The 14,675-nt window shown below is 46.6% G+C and overlaps 8 protein-coding genes across 9 annotated transcripts; 3 read left to right on the plus strand and 5 right to left on the minus strand.

Annotated features, from left to right (window-relative positions):
- Positions 1-49: 49 nt before the first annotated feature.
- Positions 50-735, minus strand: LOC108040009 (chorion protein S16). The gene is made up of 2 exons (XM_017117271.2): positions 357-735; positions 50-194 (listed from the first exon to the last, which is right to left on the minus strand). The coding sequence occupies exons 1-2, from the start codon at positions 685-687 to the stop codon at positions 109-111; spliced, it is 417 nt and encodes a 138-aa protein (XP_016972760.1). The 5' UTR covers positions 688-735; the 3' UTR covers positions 50-108.
- A 1,564-nt stretch (positions 736-2,299) lies between these two features.
- On the minus strand, positions 2,300-3,099 carry LOC108040100 (chorion protein S19). The gene is made up of 2 exons (XM_044458014.1): positions 2,997-3,099; positions 2,300-2,900 (listed from the first exon to the last, which is right to left on the minus strand). Exons 1-2 carry the CDS (start codon positions 3,009-3,011, stop codon positions 2,385-2,387), a joined length of 531 nt encoding a protein of 176 aa, XP_044313949.1. The 5' UTR covers positions 3,012-3,099; the 3' UTR covers positions 2,300-2,384.
- A 1,017-nt stretch (positions 3,100-4,116) lies between these two features.
- On the minus strand, positions 4,117-4,753 carry LOC108040304 (chorion protein S15). The gene is made up of 2 exons (XM_044457900.1): positions 4,654-4,753; positions 4,117-4,581 (listed from the first exon to the last, which is right to left on the minus strand). The coding sequence occupies exons 1-2, from the start codon at positions 4,663-4,665 to the stop codon at positions 4,246-4,248; spliced, it is 348 nt and encodes a 115-aa protein (XP_044313835.1). The 5' UTR covers positions 4,666-4,753; the 3' UTR covers positions 4,117-4,245.
- An 887-nt stretch (positions 4,754-5,640) lies between these two features.
- On the minus strand, positions 5,641-6,538 carry LOC108039405 (chorion protein S18). The gene is made up of 2 exons (XM_017116452.2): positions 6,416-6,538; positions 5,641-6,236 (listed from the first exon to the last, which is right to left on the minus strand). The coding sequence occupies exons 1-2, from the start codon at positions 6,428-6,430 to the stop codon at positions 5,718-5,720; spliced, it is 534 nt and encodes a 177-aa protein (XP_016971941.1). The 5' UTR covers positions 6,431-6,538; the 3' UTR covers positions 5,641-5,717.
- Positions 6,539-7,148: 610 nt separating this feature from the next.
- LOC108039330 (erythroid differentiation-related factor 1) lies at positions 7,149-11,781 on the minus strand. Of its 2 annotated transcripts, XR_006417482.1 has the most exons (7): positions 11,674-11,781; positions 9,148-11,620; positions 8,835-9,084; positions 8,468-8,779; positions 8,214-8,407; positions 7,725-8,147; positions 7,149-7,667 (listed from the first exon to the last, which is right to left on the minus strand). XR_006417482.1 is itself a non-coding variant. In XM_044457866.1 (6 exons), the coding sequence occupies exons 1-6, from the start codon at positions 11,692-11,694 to the stop codon at positions 7,780-7,782; spliced, it is 3,618 nt and encodes a 1,205-aa protein (XP_044313801.1). In that variant the 5' UTR covers positions 11,695-11,781; the 3' UTR covers positions 7,149-7,779. The 2 variants fall into 2 exon arrangements, 1 of the variants encoding a protein (XP_044313801.1); XM_044457866.1 differs by having other exon boundaries at positions 7,149-8,147.
- LOC108039498 lies at positions 7,496-7,726 on the plus strand. The gene is made up of 2 exons (XM_017116563.1): positions 7,496-7,527; positions 7,591-7,726. The coding sequence occupies exons 1-2, from the start codon at positions 7,507-7,509 to the stop codon at positions 7,684-7,686; spliced, it is 117 nt and encodes a 38-aa protein (XP_016972052.1). The 5' UTR covers positions 7,496-7,506; the 3' UTR covers positions 7,687-7,726.
- Positions 11,782-12,051: 270 nt separating the features above from the next.
- Positions 12,052-12,902, plus strand: LOC108052460 (guided entry of tail-anchored proteins factor 1). The gene is made up of 2 exons (XM_017134842.2): positions 12,052-12,215; positions 12,273-12,902. The coding sequence occupies exons 1-2, from the start codon at positions 12,144-12,146 to the stop codon at positions 12,735-12,737; spliced, it is 537 nt and encodes a 178-aa protein (XP_016990331.1). The 5' UTR covers positions 12,052-12,143; the 3' UTR covers positions 12,738-12,902.
- A 61-nt stretch (positions 12,903-12,963) lies between these two features.
- On the plus strand, positions 12,964-14,324 carry LOC108040697 (signal recognition particle receptor subunit beta). The gene is made up of 3 exons (XM_017118307.2): positions 12,964-13,148; positions 13,242-13,548; positions 13,606-14,324. Exons 1-3 carry the CDS (start codon positions 13,043-13,045, stop codon positions 13,925-13,927), a joined length of 735 nt encoding a protein of 244 aa, XP_016973796.1. The 5' UTR covers positions 12,964-13,042; the 3' UTR covers positions 13,928-14,324.
- The last annotated feature ends 351 nt before the right edge of the window (positions 14,325-14,675 follow it).

Genomic DNA, 14,675 nt, shown 5'->3' on the forward strand with positions numbered 1-14,675 from the left:
ACAACCCAAGAAATGGTTTCCCAACCCAATAAATTAATTTTGGAACATATATCTTTCATTAAGCTATCACTTTTTATTAACACTTCTGGAGCTATACAAGCTAAGATATTAGATAGCCACAACACCCAATTTGGATTCGGTGTTTAGAACGGCCTTCTCGCCATAAGCTCCACCGTAGTTGCTCTTCTTGAAGACTGAAACATAGAGATAGAAAGTAAAGTAAGTATGGGTGATTTATAGGTCAATAGTTGGTAATATCGATGTAAATGGATGAATGGAATATTGTAATTCGGTATTTTGTATCTGAATATTGGAAACTTAATGCAGTCCCCTTAAGTGATTAAGTAACAACCCACCTGGATCGATTTCGGCCACGAAGGACCGCGGGGGCAGGGCGGCGGCGTAGAGCTTGTCCAGAGGACCGTATGGCTTGGCCAGGAGCACCTTGCCCTGCTCCCATCCGTATCGGTTGAGGGCATACCAGTCGGCGCCGTCCAGTTTGGCGGCGGAGGCGGCGGCACCGGCGGCGTTGGTCAGGGCGGATGCCTGGGCCTCGGCCGTCTCGGCAGCCTTGACCACATCTCCGTAACTGGGACCGTATCCGGATCCACCGTAGTGTGGACGATTGGCCACGGTCAGGGCAATGCAGCAGGCCATCAGGCAGAGAAGTCGCAGGGTGGTGGACATTTTGGCAGTGGTGCGAAGAACGGACTGTTTCGAAAACTAATTAACCAGAGCGTGTGTCCAAATTGCTTTTATAGCAACACCATTTGAGCTGCTCCGCGATTTGTGAGCTCACCAGACGTGACCAAACCAGCTCGATGACCAGTCACTTTCGGGGGGTCGCCAGCGCCAGCATCTCCATCCCCCTTCAGCCCCCCCTCCACCGTCACTGTCCCAGGGCGATAAGCCCACGGGATCGTCTCCAATTTCTATGCTCATTGAAATTGCGCGCCAAATTGCGGCACCCCGGGAACCCCGAGAAGCTGCTCCATTGATAGCGACTTCCCCCTGCTCGGCACGCTCTGCTCGCTTCTGGTGTGTGCGGTATCGGGGCTTTGGCCGCACTCCGCCGCGATCCGGCCAGTGCACGCATCGGAAATCGGGCAGGTTGGGGTTAAGCCTAGGCCAGTGATCAATGAACATGAACCGGAACCTGGTTTTCACTTAAGTGGATTAATCATGGTATGCTATAACTTTGGGCTTATATTTTGAAGCCGATTCTGAGATATAATGGACTTTAATCTTTCTTTCTTATATATATATATATATATCTGTATATCAATCAAGTACAATTTAAAACACCCACCTTAAAAAGCTTTCTTTCTGTTTTAAAATCTGTAAAACTTTATATCGATTTTTGTTTCTTTCGTAGCACATTTTAAAATCCTTCGCAATTTGAGGTAGGCTCTGAGTTTATAAGCAAATAGAAAACTGTTGAGAAAATCTTATACAACAAATATACCCTAAAAATATTTTAAAATTTACGTAATAGAAATAAAAATAAAAAAACTTGCGCAAAATAGTTTGTTCGTTCTGAACATAAAAACAGAATTATTTAATAGCATTTATGAAAGTAAAGTTTGGTTCTCAAATAACATTTTTAGTTCTCTAAATTTTCATTAACAAGCTAATGTTAATGTAACAAATGGAATCATTCTTCCACTACAAAATTATTAAAATTAAATAGTTCAATTGAGATATGTCGTGCATTAGTTATTGAATTAGTTGTTGATATTTTGCCCTTTTTTCTATTTCTAGTGAAAGTATAACAATTATTATTATAAAATGATCTTGAATATGCCGCTACAAACAGTATTGTATTTAACGAAAACTTTTCCCATGAAATGTGCCGCATTCGAAGCCAGAATTCTTGCCGTGATTCACTGCTCGACTCGAATGTCAAGCGAGCTGGCCAACAGCATTGAAGCTCTTGGCCAAGAGTTCGGGCCAAACAAGTCAGCAGATGTGTTTGCTTACCAGCCAGAAAATACGCGCGACAATCGGCGAATTCAACTGCGGCGCTTTCTAGCCTCAAGATTATTGACTGACTGACACAATAAATAATTGAATGTTTATGGTGGTTGCACTGCGGTGAGTGATTTGCGAGTGAACCGGAGCATGCAAATCCGGAGCACGTTTCCGCCAAGCCACTCAAACACATTCCCGGTGGGGGCTGCAATCAAATGAATATTTCTCCACCACCGCTGAACAGCTGCAGCAGCTGTAAGACCCCAAAATTTGTTTCACCCATAGATATTTGGTCACCCAAAAGCCACGAAAAGTGTTTGCAAAAATATTATGATTCTTTTGTTGTGGTTTATTTTGTACACCATCAGGCTGAGATCAAGTATTCGCCAGGTTGGCTGGGATCAAGTATGCGCCTAGTAGCCGCTGCTGCGGGATCCTCCATATTGGCTGCCATACTGGTTGCCATACTGGTTCTCGGGGATGTAGAGCTTGGCCACCGGTGCACCGGGACGGATGGGCAGCACCACCTTGCTGTATTCCGGGGGCGAAACGTAGGCGCGGTAGTTGTTCTGTCCGGGATACAGCAGTGTGGCTCCGGCGGGCTGGACGGTCCACCTGGGTCCGTATCCACCACGACGGTAGTTGCCACCGTTGTTGTAGCCACGACGGGACTCGCCGCCATAACCTCCGCTTATCTGGACGGGACGCAGGATCTCGGCACCATAGCCGCCACGCGGTCCTCCGGCAATAATCTCCACGGGGCGCTCATAACGCTGCTGTTGTCCCTCACTTCCGGCGGCAGCTGCCGAACTGGCGGATGAGGCAGCAGAGCCTTCCTGGCCGTAGTTGCGGGGTCCGTAGCTCTGGTAGCCACCGTAGTTGGCATAAGAGCTGCCCACGATGCAGGCGCAGAAGATAACCGCTAGGGTCTGGAAAATCAGGAAAATTCCAAATTAGCCTTTGTTCGGGAAATAAAAAACGAGCCGGGAAAGCGGAAAACTCTTCAGGGACAACTCTATACTTACAGCGAACTTGTTCATGGCTATGATGTCTGGGTTTTGGCACAGTTGGCAGAATTAACATATTAAATGGCAAGCACACTTCTTTATATAAGCAAAATAATTCTTGCACTCGAAACGTGATCTCGCCCAGAAATTTATCACGGCTTAAGAGCTGGCTTCGCCGTCTCTTCTCGGCCAGTTTGTTGGGGAACTTTCTGTGGATTTTTAGCTTTTCCTAGCCAGATATCGGGGCTCCATGCTCCGGTCGCTTTGGTTTGAGCAGGTTGCTCACCGCAGCAGCCCGTATCGCAGACATTCGGCGGTCGACCTTCGGTGGGGGTGGTCGATGCAGATGGCCCGCCTCCGGAGTCCGAAATCAAAGGTCACTTAATGGGGATGGGGTGCGTGAGGGAACGCAGTCGGATTAGGGGGATAAGTGGCAGTCCGTGGTTTAAGCCAACGTGCCACTGTAGAAAGTTGGCTCCATTGATTTTGTATTGGTTTTCGAACTTCACTATTATTCACAGCATATCATATTCAAAGAATACTTTTATGTTACAGATTGTAGATGCACATAATTCAAATTAACAACCTAATTAGCATTTCATAACTAGCACACATTTTAGCTTAATTGGATAGTTCATCAAAACAATATTGATAGTAAAATATCATTATTTTAATCTGGAAGTTGGTGCAACATAATATGAAAGTACATCAAGTCTTTATTTAAGTGATTAACAAAAATTAAGTTTAATTGAAATAAGTTACGAATTCTTAGATGAGGTTAAGGTGGTTTAGTTATTGATGGCTGTTTTTTATTTAGTATTTAAACCTCATTTAAATTATTAAGAGTAAACGTTATGAGTCCCTTAAGTTTTCTTAATCAAATTACACGATAAACAGAACGAAAGCTGATGTTACTGGTGACTGAATATTTCTAGAACGCTACTGCTAAATTCATGTGTGGTATAAATAATTATTCAGAATACAGAATTAGCAAGGAATACAATTTCCAATAAAAATCTTGTCTGACAGTTTCAGGGCTTGAAAGCTCAGCTTGTGCCTGGAATAATACTCCACCCCAAAGTATGCCACATTCTTTAGCCCACCAACTGCCCCCGCAAATTGCAAAACTCAATATGGATTTCGGTTCAATATTTTCCATTGCGATCAAGGTGTTTTTATTCGCAGATTCTCAGAGTTTCGCTGTGACAGCCACTCGAGGATTTGAACAAGTAGTCGATAGTTCGATTCGCTGCCGGCGGAGCGGGAATTAGTATCCACCACTTCCGCGTCCGAGCTCGTAGCCGCGTCCACCATCGATGTTCCAGCTGGGGATGACGTAGTCGCGGTAGCTTCCAGGATTCACGGCAGCAGCGGAAGCGGCGGCGGCGGCACTAGCGCTTCCACCATTTCCCTCCGAGCGGATGGGTCGGGGACCATATCCGTACGAGGGCCTCTCCTCGTAGACGACGCGCTCGATGGCACCATAGCCACCTCCATAGCCACCGCCGTAGTTACCACCATAGCCACCACCATGTCCTCCACGGTTGCCGTACACTGGACTGGCGTTGATGTAGGCGAACAGAGCGAGGGTAACACAGACGATCTGCGGGAAGGAAAGAGGAAATCCAGAGGATTAGCTGGCTGCCACTTCCTTTTCACGGTTCCCAAAACTTACCAGGTACTTCATGGTGAGTGCTTAGTTTTTGTTGGTTTGGGGTAATCAATCAAACTATGATTTACCGACCAGAAACGCTCGCTTTTATACACGAAAATTAGCCTGGATATTTACGTGACCTATATACACACATTGCTCTGTTTCAGTCCAGAAACCGCATTTCATAATTCCCCGGCTGGAATATACTCACATTTGATTTATGTATTTCCATATACTCGTTGTCGGGTCATTATAAAATCGCTTGGTTACGCGATGTGCCATTGCACCGGTCCCGGGTTTGAGTTTGGGTTTAGATAGTTCCACAAAACAACACTCACATGCGACTCTCTCAAGTGGGACCCACGAACGCGGCTATTTGAAATATACTCCAAAATTTGCTGTAATGAACTTTCCGTTTTTCACATTCTTGGGGGTAATGGTTTACGGATCGGTTGTGTCCGGAAAGCGGCTAACGCCAGGCCGAATTCTCCTATAACTGGTTAAATCCGGGTTTCCCCAGGAAATATTTGACTAACTACTTAAGAAATTTATAATACCCTTTTAATTTGAAAAAATTCCATTTAGACGGGTAAATCTTCTTTAGTCAAAACTAATGCTCAGCATATATATGTTTTCATTTATTGTGAGTCACAATTTGTGACTAAACAATATATATATTTGGGTGTTTATTTTTTTAAATCCAAACCAGTAGCATTAAATGTATTAGTTTATAAATCAGAAACATATTTTAAATAGCTTAACTGAAGTATAAATTTGAACATAAAACTTTGTAACTTTTCCACTTCAATCATCTTTCACACATTTCTTTTGGTAGAACCACAGACAGCTTTTTCATTTAACTTTCTGACCAAGAAATTTTTGCTGGCTCAATGGTCTCATATGACATAGCAAAAAGCCGAAGTCTGTGCCAATTCAGCTAAGATATACAGAGCAGAGCTCTTGACCAGAAATTCAACGCCCCAGCAAAAAGAACACACACTCAAAATATAAGTCTTGAAGTTTGGCATTTATTTTAATGGCCTAGTTCCTAATTCGTAGTTTGTTTCTAATTCACTGTTCATCGTTTAGTAGCTGGGCCTCTTGTATCCCTTCTTGCCGGCGGCCACGGAACTGGCGGCAGCTGCTGCCGAACCTCCCTTCACCTTCTCGGCGCGTCCGTACTCCTGGGGTCCGTAGCTGATGGGTGGATAGACGGGCTCCACGTAGCGGGGAGCCTCCTTCCACAGCACTGGACCTCCGGCACTGGGGGCAGCCAGGGCGAGCTTGGCCAGGGCAATGGCCTGACGGTCTACTGGCGGAGCACCACCGTAGCCGGAGCCGGAGTAGCCGGATCCCGCATTGGCACCGCTGTAGGCCGAAGCCAGGGGAGCAGCCTCGTAGCCACCGCCATATCCGCGCTCCTCTCCTCCGTATCCACCCTGCTGTCCGCCGTATCCACCGCCGTACGCGGGAACGATGGCCTTAACGGTCAAAGCGGGCTGCACCTGGTAGGCATAGGCACCCACTGGGGCACCACCGTATCCACCACGGGCACTTCCATAGGAGTTGGCCGAAACAGCGGCAATGGCGCAGAGGCAGATGCACTAAAGGAATCAAGAAAAATACCAATTAGATTGGGGACTTAATTAAGTTTAAGATGTTTCAATCAAGAACTAGGAAATAGAAAGTCGAAATAAGATTTATTTCACTTCAGTTATATCCTCTCATTTATAATTTATTACTTTAGAATTTAAGGAACTCGAAAATAGAAAAGAAGACTTACCATGAACTTCATCATTCTGAGACTGAGTTGGTTAGTTGATCGGTGCGAAGGTAACTAATGTTTCAATATGTCGCACTGTTTTGTTTTATACCAGATCCAGGCAGACGCCAAACTCTTACGTGACGAATATGATGCAAGTTCTTGGCTCTCGTGGCTCCCGGAGACGCAGCTCCAGGTTGCGGGGCGCTTTGTCCGGCAATCTTGAGACGCCGCCGGAGACGTGCAGCCAGGCCAAATCCACTCTGGCCAAAAAGCTGGCTCTCAATTCGGTCCGGTCCAGATAGCAGGCGTCACTGGGCTTACGCCATCGTCTGCCGGAGACGAGACCCCATTACGTAAGATTCCGACAGCATGACTCTTCGTGCTGCGGATCCACATTGCTACCACCACTTTTAAGGCCAATTTGCCCCACGGTGCCGAGCGCTTGACACCGATTTTTCAGTGACACACTGCAGCCAAGGCAGTGGCCTGAACTTTCTGCTGCGTTGGTAGAATTTATATACAAAAGCAAAAAAAATTGAGATAAAATTACAATAAAATTATAAACACTTAACCGTTCGACTTTTCAAACTGCCGCGCTAAGCTTTTTATAATATTCAAGTGGCGCTACACCAATTGTGAATGGCTTATGGGCGGGGGCAAACGTTTAATAATGAATAATGAATTATTTAAATGTGGGCCAGGCTCAGGGCAGCAGCAGCCAGAAGACGGATGAAAACGATCTTTCTCCGGATTCATTTTCTCTTTAAGATTGCTTTATTGGTCTTTAAACTAGTTGCTTTGCTCTTAGGAATTAAGTAAACATATTATTATAAGAATGGGAACTGGGAACTGGGATTAGCAAACGACACGATAAATATTAAATAGTAACAGCATTCGCTTTGTAATGCAAGTGAAAATGGTCTGAAACCTCAAGCTAAGATTGACGGACCAGAGCATCCATCACAAGTCCGATATAGCCAGCTTGTTGAACAAGATATTTAACTGAGGCTAATCTAGATAAACGACACGTTTGGGCCAGGGCCCTCAGACTTTATAAGAGCAGAGCAGCCGATGACTAGCTCAGAAAACCTGGTCCAAACGCTTACAAAATGAGAAGTCTGCGCTGCAAGGTGAGATGTGCTGATTGTGGGTTCATCATCGATGATGACACTTATGGTTAATTCAATCTGCAGATCCTACAGTTGGCTGTGTTGCTGGTGCTGGCTGCTCTGCAGATGGGAGCTGATCACTTGGATAGCGATGAATGCGGCTGCGGGCGACGGGGTTAAGATGGGACATCAATAAACAAGCGACGAGCAATGCATACAATTCGAACGGTTGTAGTGGGTTCGGGGGCTAAACCCATCAGAAGACACGTACGGCTAGTCGCGGGCCAGTTGGGTATCGCACATGGCCCGCAGCCGGGCGAGCAGCATGTGCAAATGCTTTAAGCAAGCTGTCGACGATTGCTGGGCCCCTAGGCCATGTTTCCCAGTCAAGGTTTCCATATACATGCGCTTGTACAGCTTGGACAGCTGTTTGGGATCCTTGCCGGTGAGCGTGAGCTTCGTAAGCGTCTTCAGAGCGTTCTGCAGGCGGCTCTCAAAGAGCGTCAAATGGCCGGCGAACTCGTCGTCGGCCACTTGGCCACTGTTAGTATCGATGACGTGGTTGAATACGAGGTGGCACTGTAAACAAATGTCCAAAGCCGCTTGCATTTGTTTGATCTTCTGAGCGTTGTGGGTGGAAACTGTCGGTTAATTGGGGGAAAATTAACATTAGTATGATTGGTTTCGGATATTCTTTTTATACTTACGTTCGGCCAAAAATTCATGGAGGGAAATCCGCTCCAGCTGCACTACCAACAGGTCACCCACCTCCTTAAGACCCTCCAGTATCTGCGTGGCCTTTTCATAGTGGTATTTGCAAAGTTGTAGAGTAGATTTGGGTAGCTGAGAGAAATCACAACAACCATGAACACGCAGCTGTGAGTAGTGGAAAGAGGCAATCCTGGAAAAGTCGAACATAGTCTTAGTATAAATGTATTGTTTAATTTCTATAGCTACCTACCTTTTGTGTATTAGCCCCGATCGAAAGCTGTAAAGAACTTGACGGGCCCCAGCGTGCTCCACATCGCATAGTCGCAAAGATTTCTGCAGCAATTCCAGCATCTCTTTTGAGGCATCAATCAGGCTTGATTTGTCCGCTACACTATAGTCTTGTAGTTGTTTCGCTAACGTAAAAGTGGCAGTGGATAATTCCCAATGGACCAGGTCCCATAGCTCGGCGTTCGCTTTACGAGTATCCAAACAGTCTTTGGCCTTCTCGTAGTAGTTGAATGCCTCGCTGTAAAAGGCTTTTTGGCTGTCTAAGGTAATGGCGCTAAAATAAAAAGATATTAAATGAGTATAAATAATAGCCGGAATATACGGTTTACCTCTCATTGGGCATTGTAAGATGGGCGCGCAAGCGCATAAACCGACCCATATTACAATAGAGAAAGGACAGATTGACATTATCCTCCACGGCAGTGAAAGCTTCGATGCCTCGACGCAGGCAATCATAAGAATTGACAGTCAGCTTGACATACAGCGGCTCGGCAGGATCTGGACTTGGGTTGTCCTCCGAATCGACATCTCCAGTAGATTTAAGCGACTCTTTCTTCTTCATCAGCTCACTGTATTCCTCTGAAATTTCACAATTGTGATTAGTTTAGTAAAAAGTTTTTATATTTTTATTAATTTACTTACCTTGAGCCCAATACATGTACTTAAGACCTAGCTCGTTTCGCACGTTTCCTAGTCGCCTGAGCAATTCATTGCTCTCCGTTTTCTGAGCATGCTCCAATGCTTGTTCATAGCACTTGCAGCTATGTAGCATGACATGCTCCACATTATTAGCCGGTGCCAGGGAGGGTAAAACCTCCTCCTCTCCTTCCAGTTCCTGTGCCAACTCGTCGCCAATTACGCCCATTGATGCATCCTGTTCTTCGTACTGCTGCACATACTCCTCGATGGCCGCCCAGTGTTTAGACATTTGGAAGAAGCAATCACCTGCCCGGCCCAGTAAGCAACTATACTGGGAAACTACATTGGCCATGTACTTGTTGAGTACCTGTTGGCAGCGGCAAGCAAGCTCAATAGAGCGCAACGTGGATCCGTAGCTACGGGACTCATAATAGTGCTCCGCTAGGGTTGCAAATGTCAAACAGGCCTTTTCCAGGAGCAGGAGCTTTAGATGGACGTTCCAGGACCCAAAGTGCTGAGCGTTGAACTTGGCACTCATCTGCTTATTGCTGGAACTGACGTTTTTGGACTTGCCAGTGGTGGCTAATTCCTTAGACTTACTCCGTTTGACCTTGGAGCTTGGCTTCTTCACAACCTGCGCCGGCTGCTGGATCAGTTTAAGCTGTTCATAGGGTAAGGGAATGGCACTGAAAGGCTTGGCCATGTTGGGATTCTGTTCCTCGTGCAGAATGCGTCGCTTCTCCTCCTGCTTAGCGTTCGTCTCCGACTCCTTGAGCTTCTCCTCCTGACTGCCGTTAAAGTACTGCAGGCAGGAGAGTCCAGCACTGATGTGCTCCAGGGAGATGGTACAACGCTCGGCAGTTGTGGCCAAAAGAGGAGCCGGCTTAGCCTTCTTGGCATGTGACTTAAAGTCTCTGAGGGCATCGCAAATATGCCGTACAGCCACGTTGGCCCTGCCACCACCCTGCTCGCTGCTTTGGTAGCTCTTCTCGCTTGGGTAGTTGCAGTCCAGGAGCTCATCTTCGTAGTCCTCTTCGTCTTCCTCTTCATCATCATCGTAGAGCGATTGATCGTCGGAGTCCACCTCCTCGAACTTGGGCGCCTTGGGATCAATGCCCGCTGGCACATGCAGATCCGAGAGTATGTAGTGCGAGGAACTGACGATCTGCGGGTACTGCTCCTTGGGTAGCAGCTTAATACAGTTGTCCAACAGAGCACGAATGCTGCCTGCTGCCTTGGGACTAATGTGCGGCAGTGTGTTCTTCATGTTACGAGCCACCGAATACAGCAGCATGCCCACCGGCACGGTAAAGGGATTCATCTGCTGCTGGGGCGGATCACCCTCCGGCTTCTCAGCCTCCTGGCTCTGGCATAAAGTGGTAAGATCGTACAGCTTAACCACGTCATCGTTGCGTCCTTTGAACAACCAGTAGGTGTGTCCCGCCTTTGTGGCATTGGCCTTAAGAAAGGCCAGAATGTTCTGGGCCACGTTGCGCACCACTTGAGGAGAAAACTGCGAGTTTTCCAGATAGGGCAGGTCCTCAGTCTTGATAATCTCGTACTTCTGCACAATGCCGTCCAAATGATAACACATCACGACCTCGGGCACATTGCACATTAGATTGTCCAACCAATAATCGATTCCAGTAAGCACGTTTATGGGCTGGGCGGCGTCCCTCAAACGCAGGCTGATACACGGCCTGTTTGGTCCTCCAAAAATGGGCATATCAGTGCCGATAAGCATGCGTATGTCCTCAAAGGTCCAGACCACGTTTCTATTGAAAGCATGGCTGGACTTCGGATCCGGCACATTCTCCTCTATCTTGGGTTCTGGGAGAACGGGTCCCGTAATGGGCAATCCTTGCCGTCTGCTGGTCAACTGAGTGGGAGTGGTGGCCACATCGTAGTCCGCTTCGTCGCCAGTCTGTTTTAGACTGTGATAAAGGAACTTAGACAGCAGGTTCTTGGTTTGCAAAACCTCGCGGGATCGCTCCTTCAGACAGTAATTCTGCTGTGTGTCACCGTAGGTCAGGATGTGCTCCAGAATGAACGTGCGCAGCCACTTCCAGTCGTCGTCCGCCTTCCGCAGCAGATACTTCTGTATATCGAACTCATCCAGGAGCAGCGTGTTGCCCACCTTGTGGACCACCATGCTGATGGCGCTCTGGGCGCTATACGGTAGCTTGAGCAGCTGTTTGATGTTCTCCGCATCGCTGACCACATCCACCTCACCCACGCAGTCGGGAAACATCTGCCCCAGCCGGAAACTGGCGAATCCGGCGCTTTGGTACAGGGCCTGGTGCAATCCGTGGCTGCTGTGCGATGTGGTCAGCCAGTTGAGGGGAGGCAGATTTAAGTTCGTATTGCATTCCAGCCGCTTGAAGTGGGCGGGCAGCTGGACGGGTGACAACTTAATCACCGCCTGGCTCTTCACCACGTCCAATTCGTGGGGCCCAATGCTCCTGCACGGTTCGATCTGTCGGAAATATCAGGTGGTATTTATATTATCTCTGTAGGACACATGCTCACCTCTTCGTTCCTATCTTCCATGGTCGTGGTGGCTCATCGATTCCTCGCTAAATTCCAATCCCGTGGAATATTCAAGAAACTTCGAGCAGATGTGTTTTTGTTTTGCCGGCACAGCTGTCAGCTGTCGGAGTTACCCAACACTACCAACTTGTTTGCAGTATAAAGGCATGGCCGTAACTAAATTTTTACGCTATAAATATTTTCAGAGAGACAAAACTTAAAATACAACCAGGTATTTTTAATAGATACCCTTTTGTACCAAAAACTTACTTTAATTTGCTTATGGTGTTGATATTCATTTAAACTACGTCGGCTTGGGCCCCTCTCTTTCTACGCCCCTGACGAAAGCTAACCAGCTGACTTTCCCTGTGCCGTTTTCCAGCACTACCACAATATTTTGTTATTCCTACGCAATTTACACAGACTGGTCGCATAATTCCCCTAATTGGAATTAAAACTGACATAAAACCATGACGTTGTTTGCCCTAATCGCGCTGCTCAGCCTGCTGAACACAATCCTGCCAGACTTTATAAGGAACTACGTGGGTACCACCTGTAGGAGCAAAACCCGGTGCTAAACTTTACCCTTCACTCCACAGCTCAAAGTGTCTCGTTTGTGGGGCGCCAGGAACTCATCGGAAATCCGGCACCTGCAGAAAGAGGTGGAGTCCGCCCGGGAACAAGTGGAAGAAGTGCGCAATGCGGAGCATTCAGGGGAATACGCCAGGACCATCAAAATTATGCGCGCTGAGCGAAAAGTGACGGATGCGGAGGCCAAACTTAAGTCCGCCCGGGGAGTGGAGAACCTGATGCGGATGGGCATCGATACGGCCGTGTTCTACGGCTCCAAGGTGCTGCTGTCGCTGATCACGGTCATCGTCAGCATCCGGAATCGCGGTACACCAGTAATGATCATCGACGAGGGCATCAGCTTGGCCCCGTTCACCGGTCTGCTCAGTTTTCCCACTGGCGTGGCCAATGCGATTTCCGTGCCCGCCTGGGCCTTCTCGTGCAACCTGACTTTCCGCCTCATTTACGGCCTGGTTAAAAACCGCAGGGCGTGATTTAATCCGAATGAAAACCCTCCATTTAGTTTAGATGTTAGAGAGCGCTCGACACTACTTACTTTGTTATGGTTTGCTAAGCTTCATCACGCATTAATCCTATAATGTAAAGGCCCAATTTTTTGTAAACAATGTAAACACATAAAATACATGTATTTTCACATAGGGAAGTATTTGAATAACGCGCCTCGGCATTTGAGAGATTTCCAGCACTACTCGCTAACAAAGTGTTGCAAAGTGCTGGCCTTACATGAGTGCGTGTCATTTTTCCCATCCAATTTGTTTGGTGTTTTTGTTAGCCGAAAATGGACAAACTAAATGAAAATGCACGAGAGCGGAAGCAAATCAAGCTGGGCGAGATCGACACAGGTCCCATTTTGGTGGCCCTTTTGCTGGGCTTCATCGCAGTGGGTGAGTACGCCACGTGGTGGTTTGGTTGCCTCTTGTCCCCAGGAGTCTCATCTAAAATCTCGAATACCTTTTTTAAATACCCCCTTCCTTTAGCCATCTTTGTGATCCTGCGAAGACGCTCTGCTGGTCGTCGGGACTTCCTGCTTGCCGGTCTCAGTGAATCCGGCAAAAGTGCCATCTTCATGCAGCTGCTCCATGGCAAATTCCCTGCTACTTTTACTTCGATCAAGGAGAATGTGGAGGTTTACCAGGCAGGCAGCTCATCCGCCAGATTAGTGGATATACCCGGACATTACAGAGTGCGCGACAAGTGCCTGGAGCTATATAAACATCGGGCAAAGGGCATTGTCTTTGTTGTGGACTCTGTTACGGCCCAGAAGGAGATCCGCGATGTGGCTGAGTGAGTTTTTAATGGTTATATCACCCGGTGCACCAGCTAATCTGCTTGTTTTTTCAGTTTCCTGTACACCATCTTATCGGACAGTGCCACCCAGCCCTGCTCCGTCTTGGTCCTGTGCAACAAGCAGGATCAAACCACCGCCAAAAGCGCCCAGGTCATCAAAGGTCTGCTGGAGAAGGAGCTTCATATAGTGCGCGATACGAGGAGCCGCAAACTTCAATCCGTGGGCGACGACGACAGCAGCAAGTCCATTACTTTGGGCAAACCAGGACGAGATTTCGAGTTCACACATATCGCACAGAACATTCAGTTTGTGGAAGCCTCCGCCAAGGATCAGGAACTGAAACCCCTTACCGACTGGCTGGCTCGCCTCCTGTGAAGTGGCGGCACAAAGCTCTCTGACTGAGAACAAACAGGAATCCTAAACAAACGAAAGCGGAACACAAAAGAACATATTGATATTTATTTTACTGCTTAGCGCCCTTAATATCGTATATATGCCATGCCTATATCGCTGTTAGAGTTTAAATCCGTGCATTGTTATATACCCGTTTTCCCAAGCCTTCCCCCTCCTTGCAATGTTCCCGTCTAATTTTAGGTTATTATGGAAATTTTTTATACTTTTTAGCATTAATTTGTCGGTCGATTTTTGAATAAGAATTATGTATCGAAAGATTTATAAAAAAAATCCGAGTAACAAGTGTGCATTTACAAACGCAGATTCAAATTCTGGGCTTAGTGATGGTTTGAAAATATAAAAACGGGTCCTCAAGGAACTGGTGTTTTAAAAATGTTTAAATAAAAAGGTTTGAAGAAACCCAACGAATTTTCATATGGTTGGTTGTCTCAATCTCACCTATAGTTCCCAAAACATGGGAAAGCGAATTATAAAAAGTCTCACGTTTCTGTTTAAAAATGTAACCGCCAAAATTCAAAGTAACATTTAAATTTGAGATCACATTAAGTGAATCGATATCAGTTATCGAAATTTGGAGATAGTTTCATTTTTAAACACAACATTGAGATGGCGCTTTTATCTACAGATGTTTAAATTCAAGTAAAAAATCATGTAAAATTAACACTAAATTAAAAAAAAACTTCTTCTTGAAACTAGAATCGTACAAATA

The sequence above is a fragment of the Drosophila rhopaloa genome, unplaced genomic scaffold (assembly GCF_018152115.1).
Source record: "Drosophila rhopaloa isolate 14029-0021.01 unplaced genomic scaffold, ASM1815211v1 contig_163, whole genome shotgun sequence".
Lineage (NCBI taxonomy): Eukaryota > Metazoa > Arthropoda > Insecta > Diptera > Drosophilidae > Drosophila > Drosophila rhopaloa.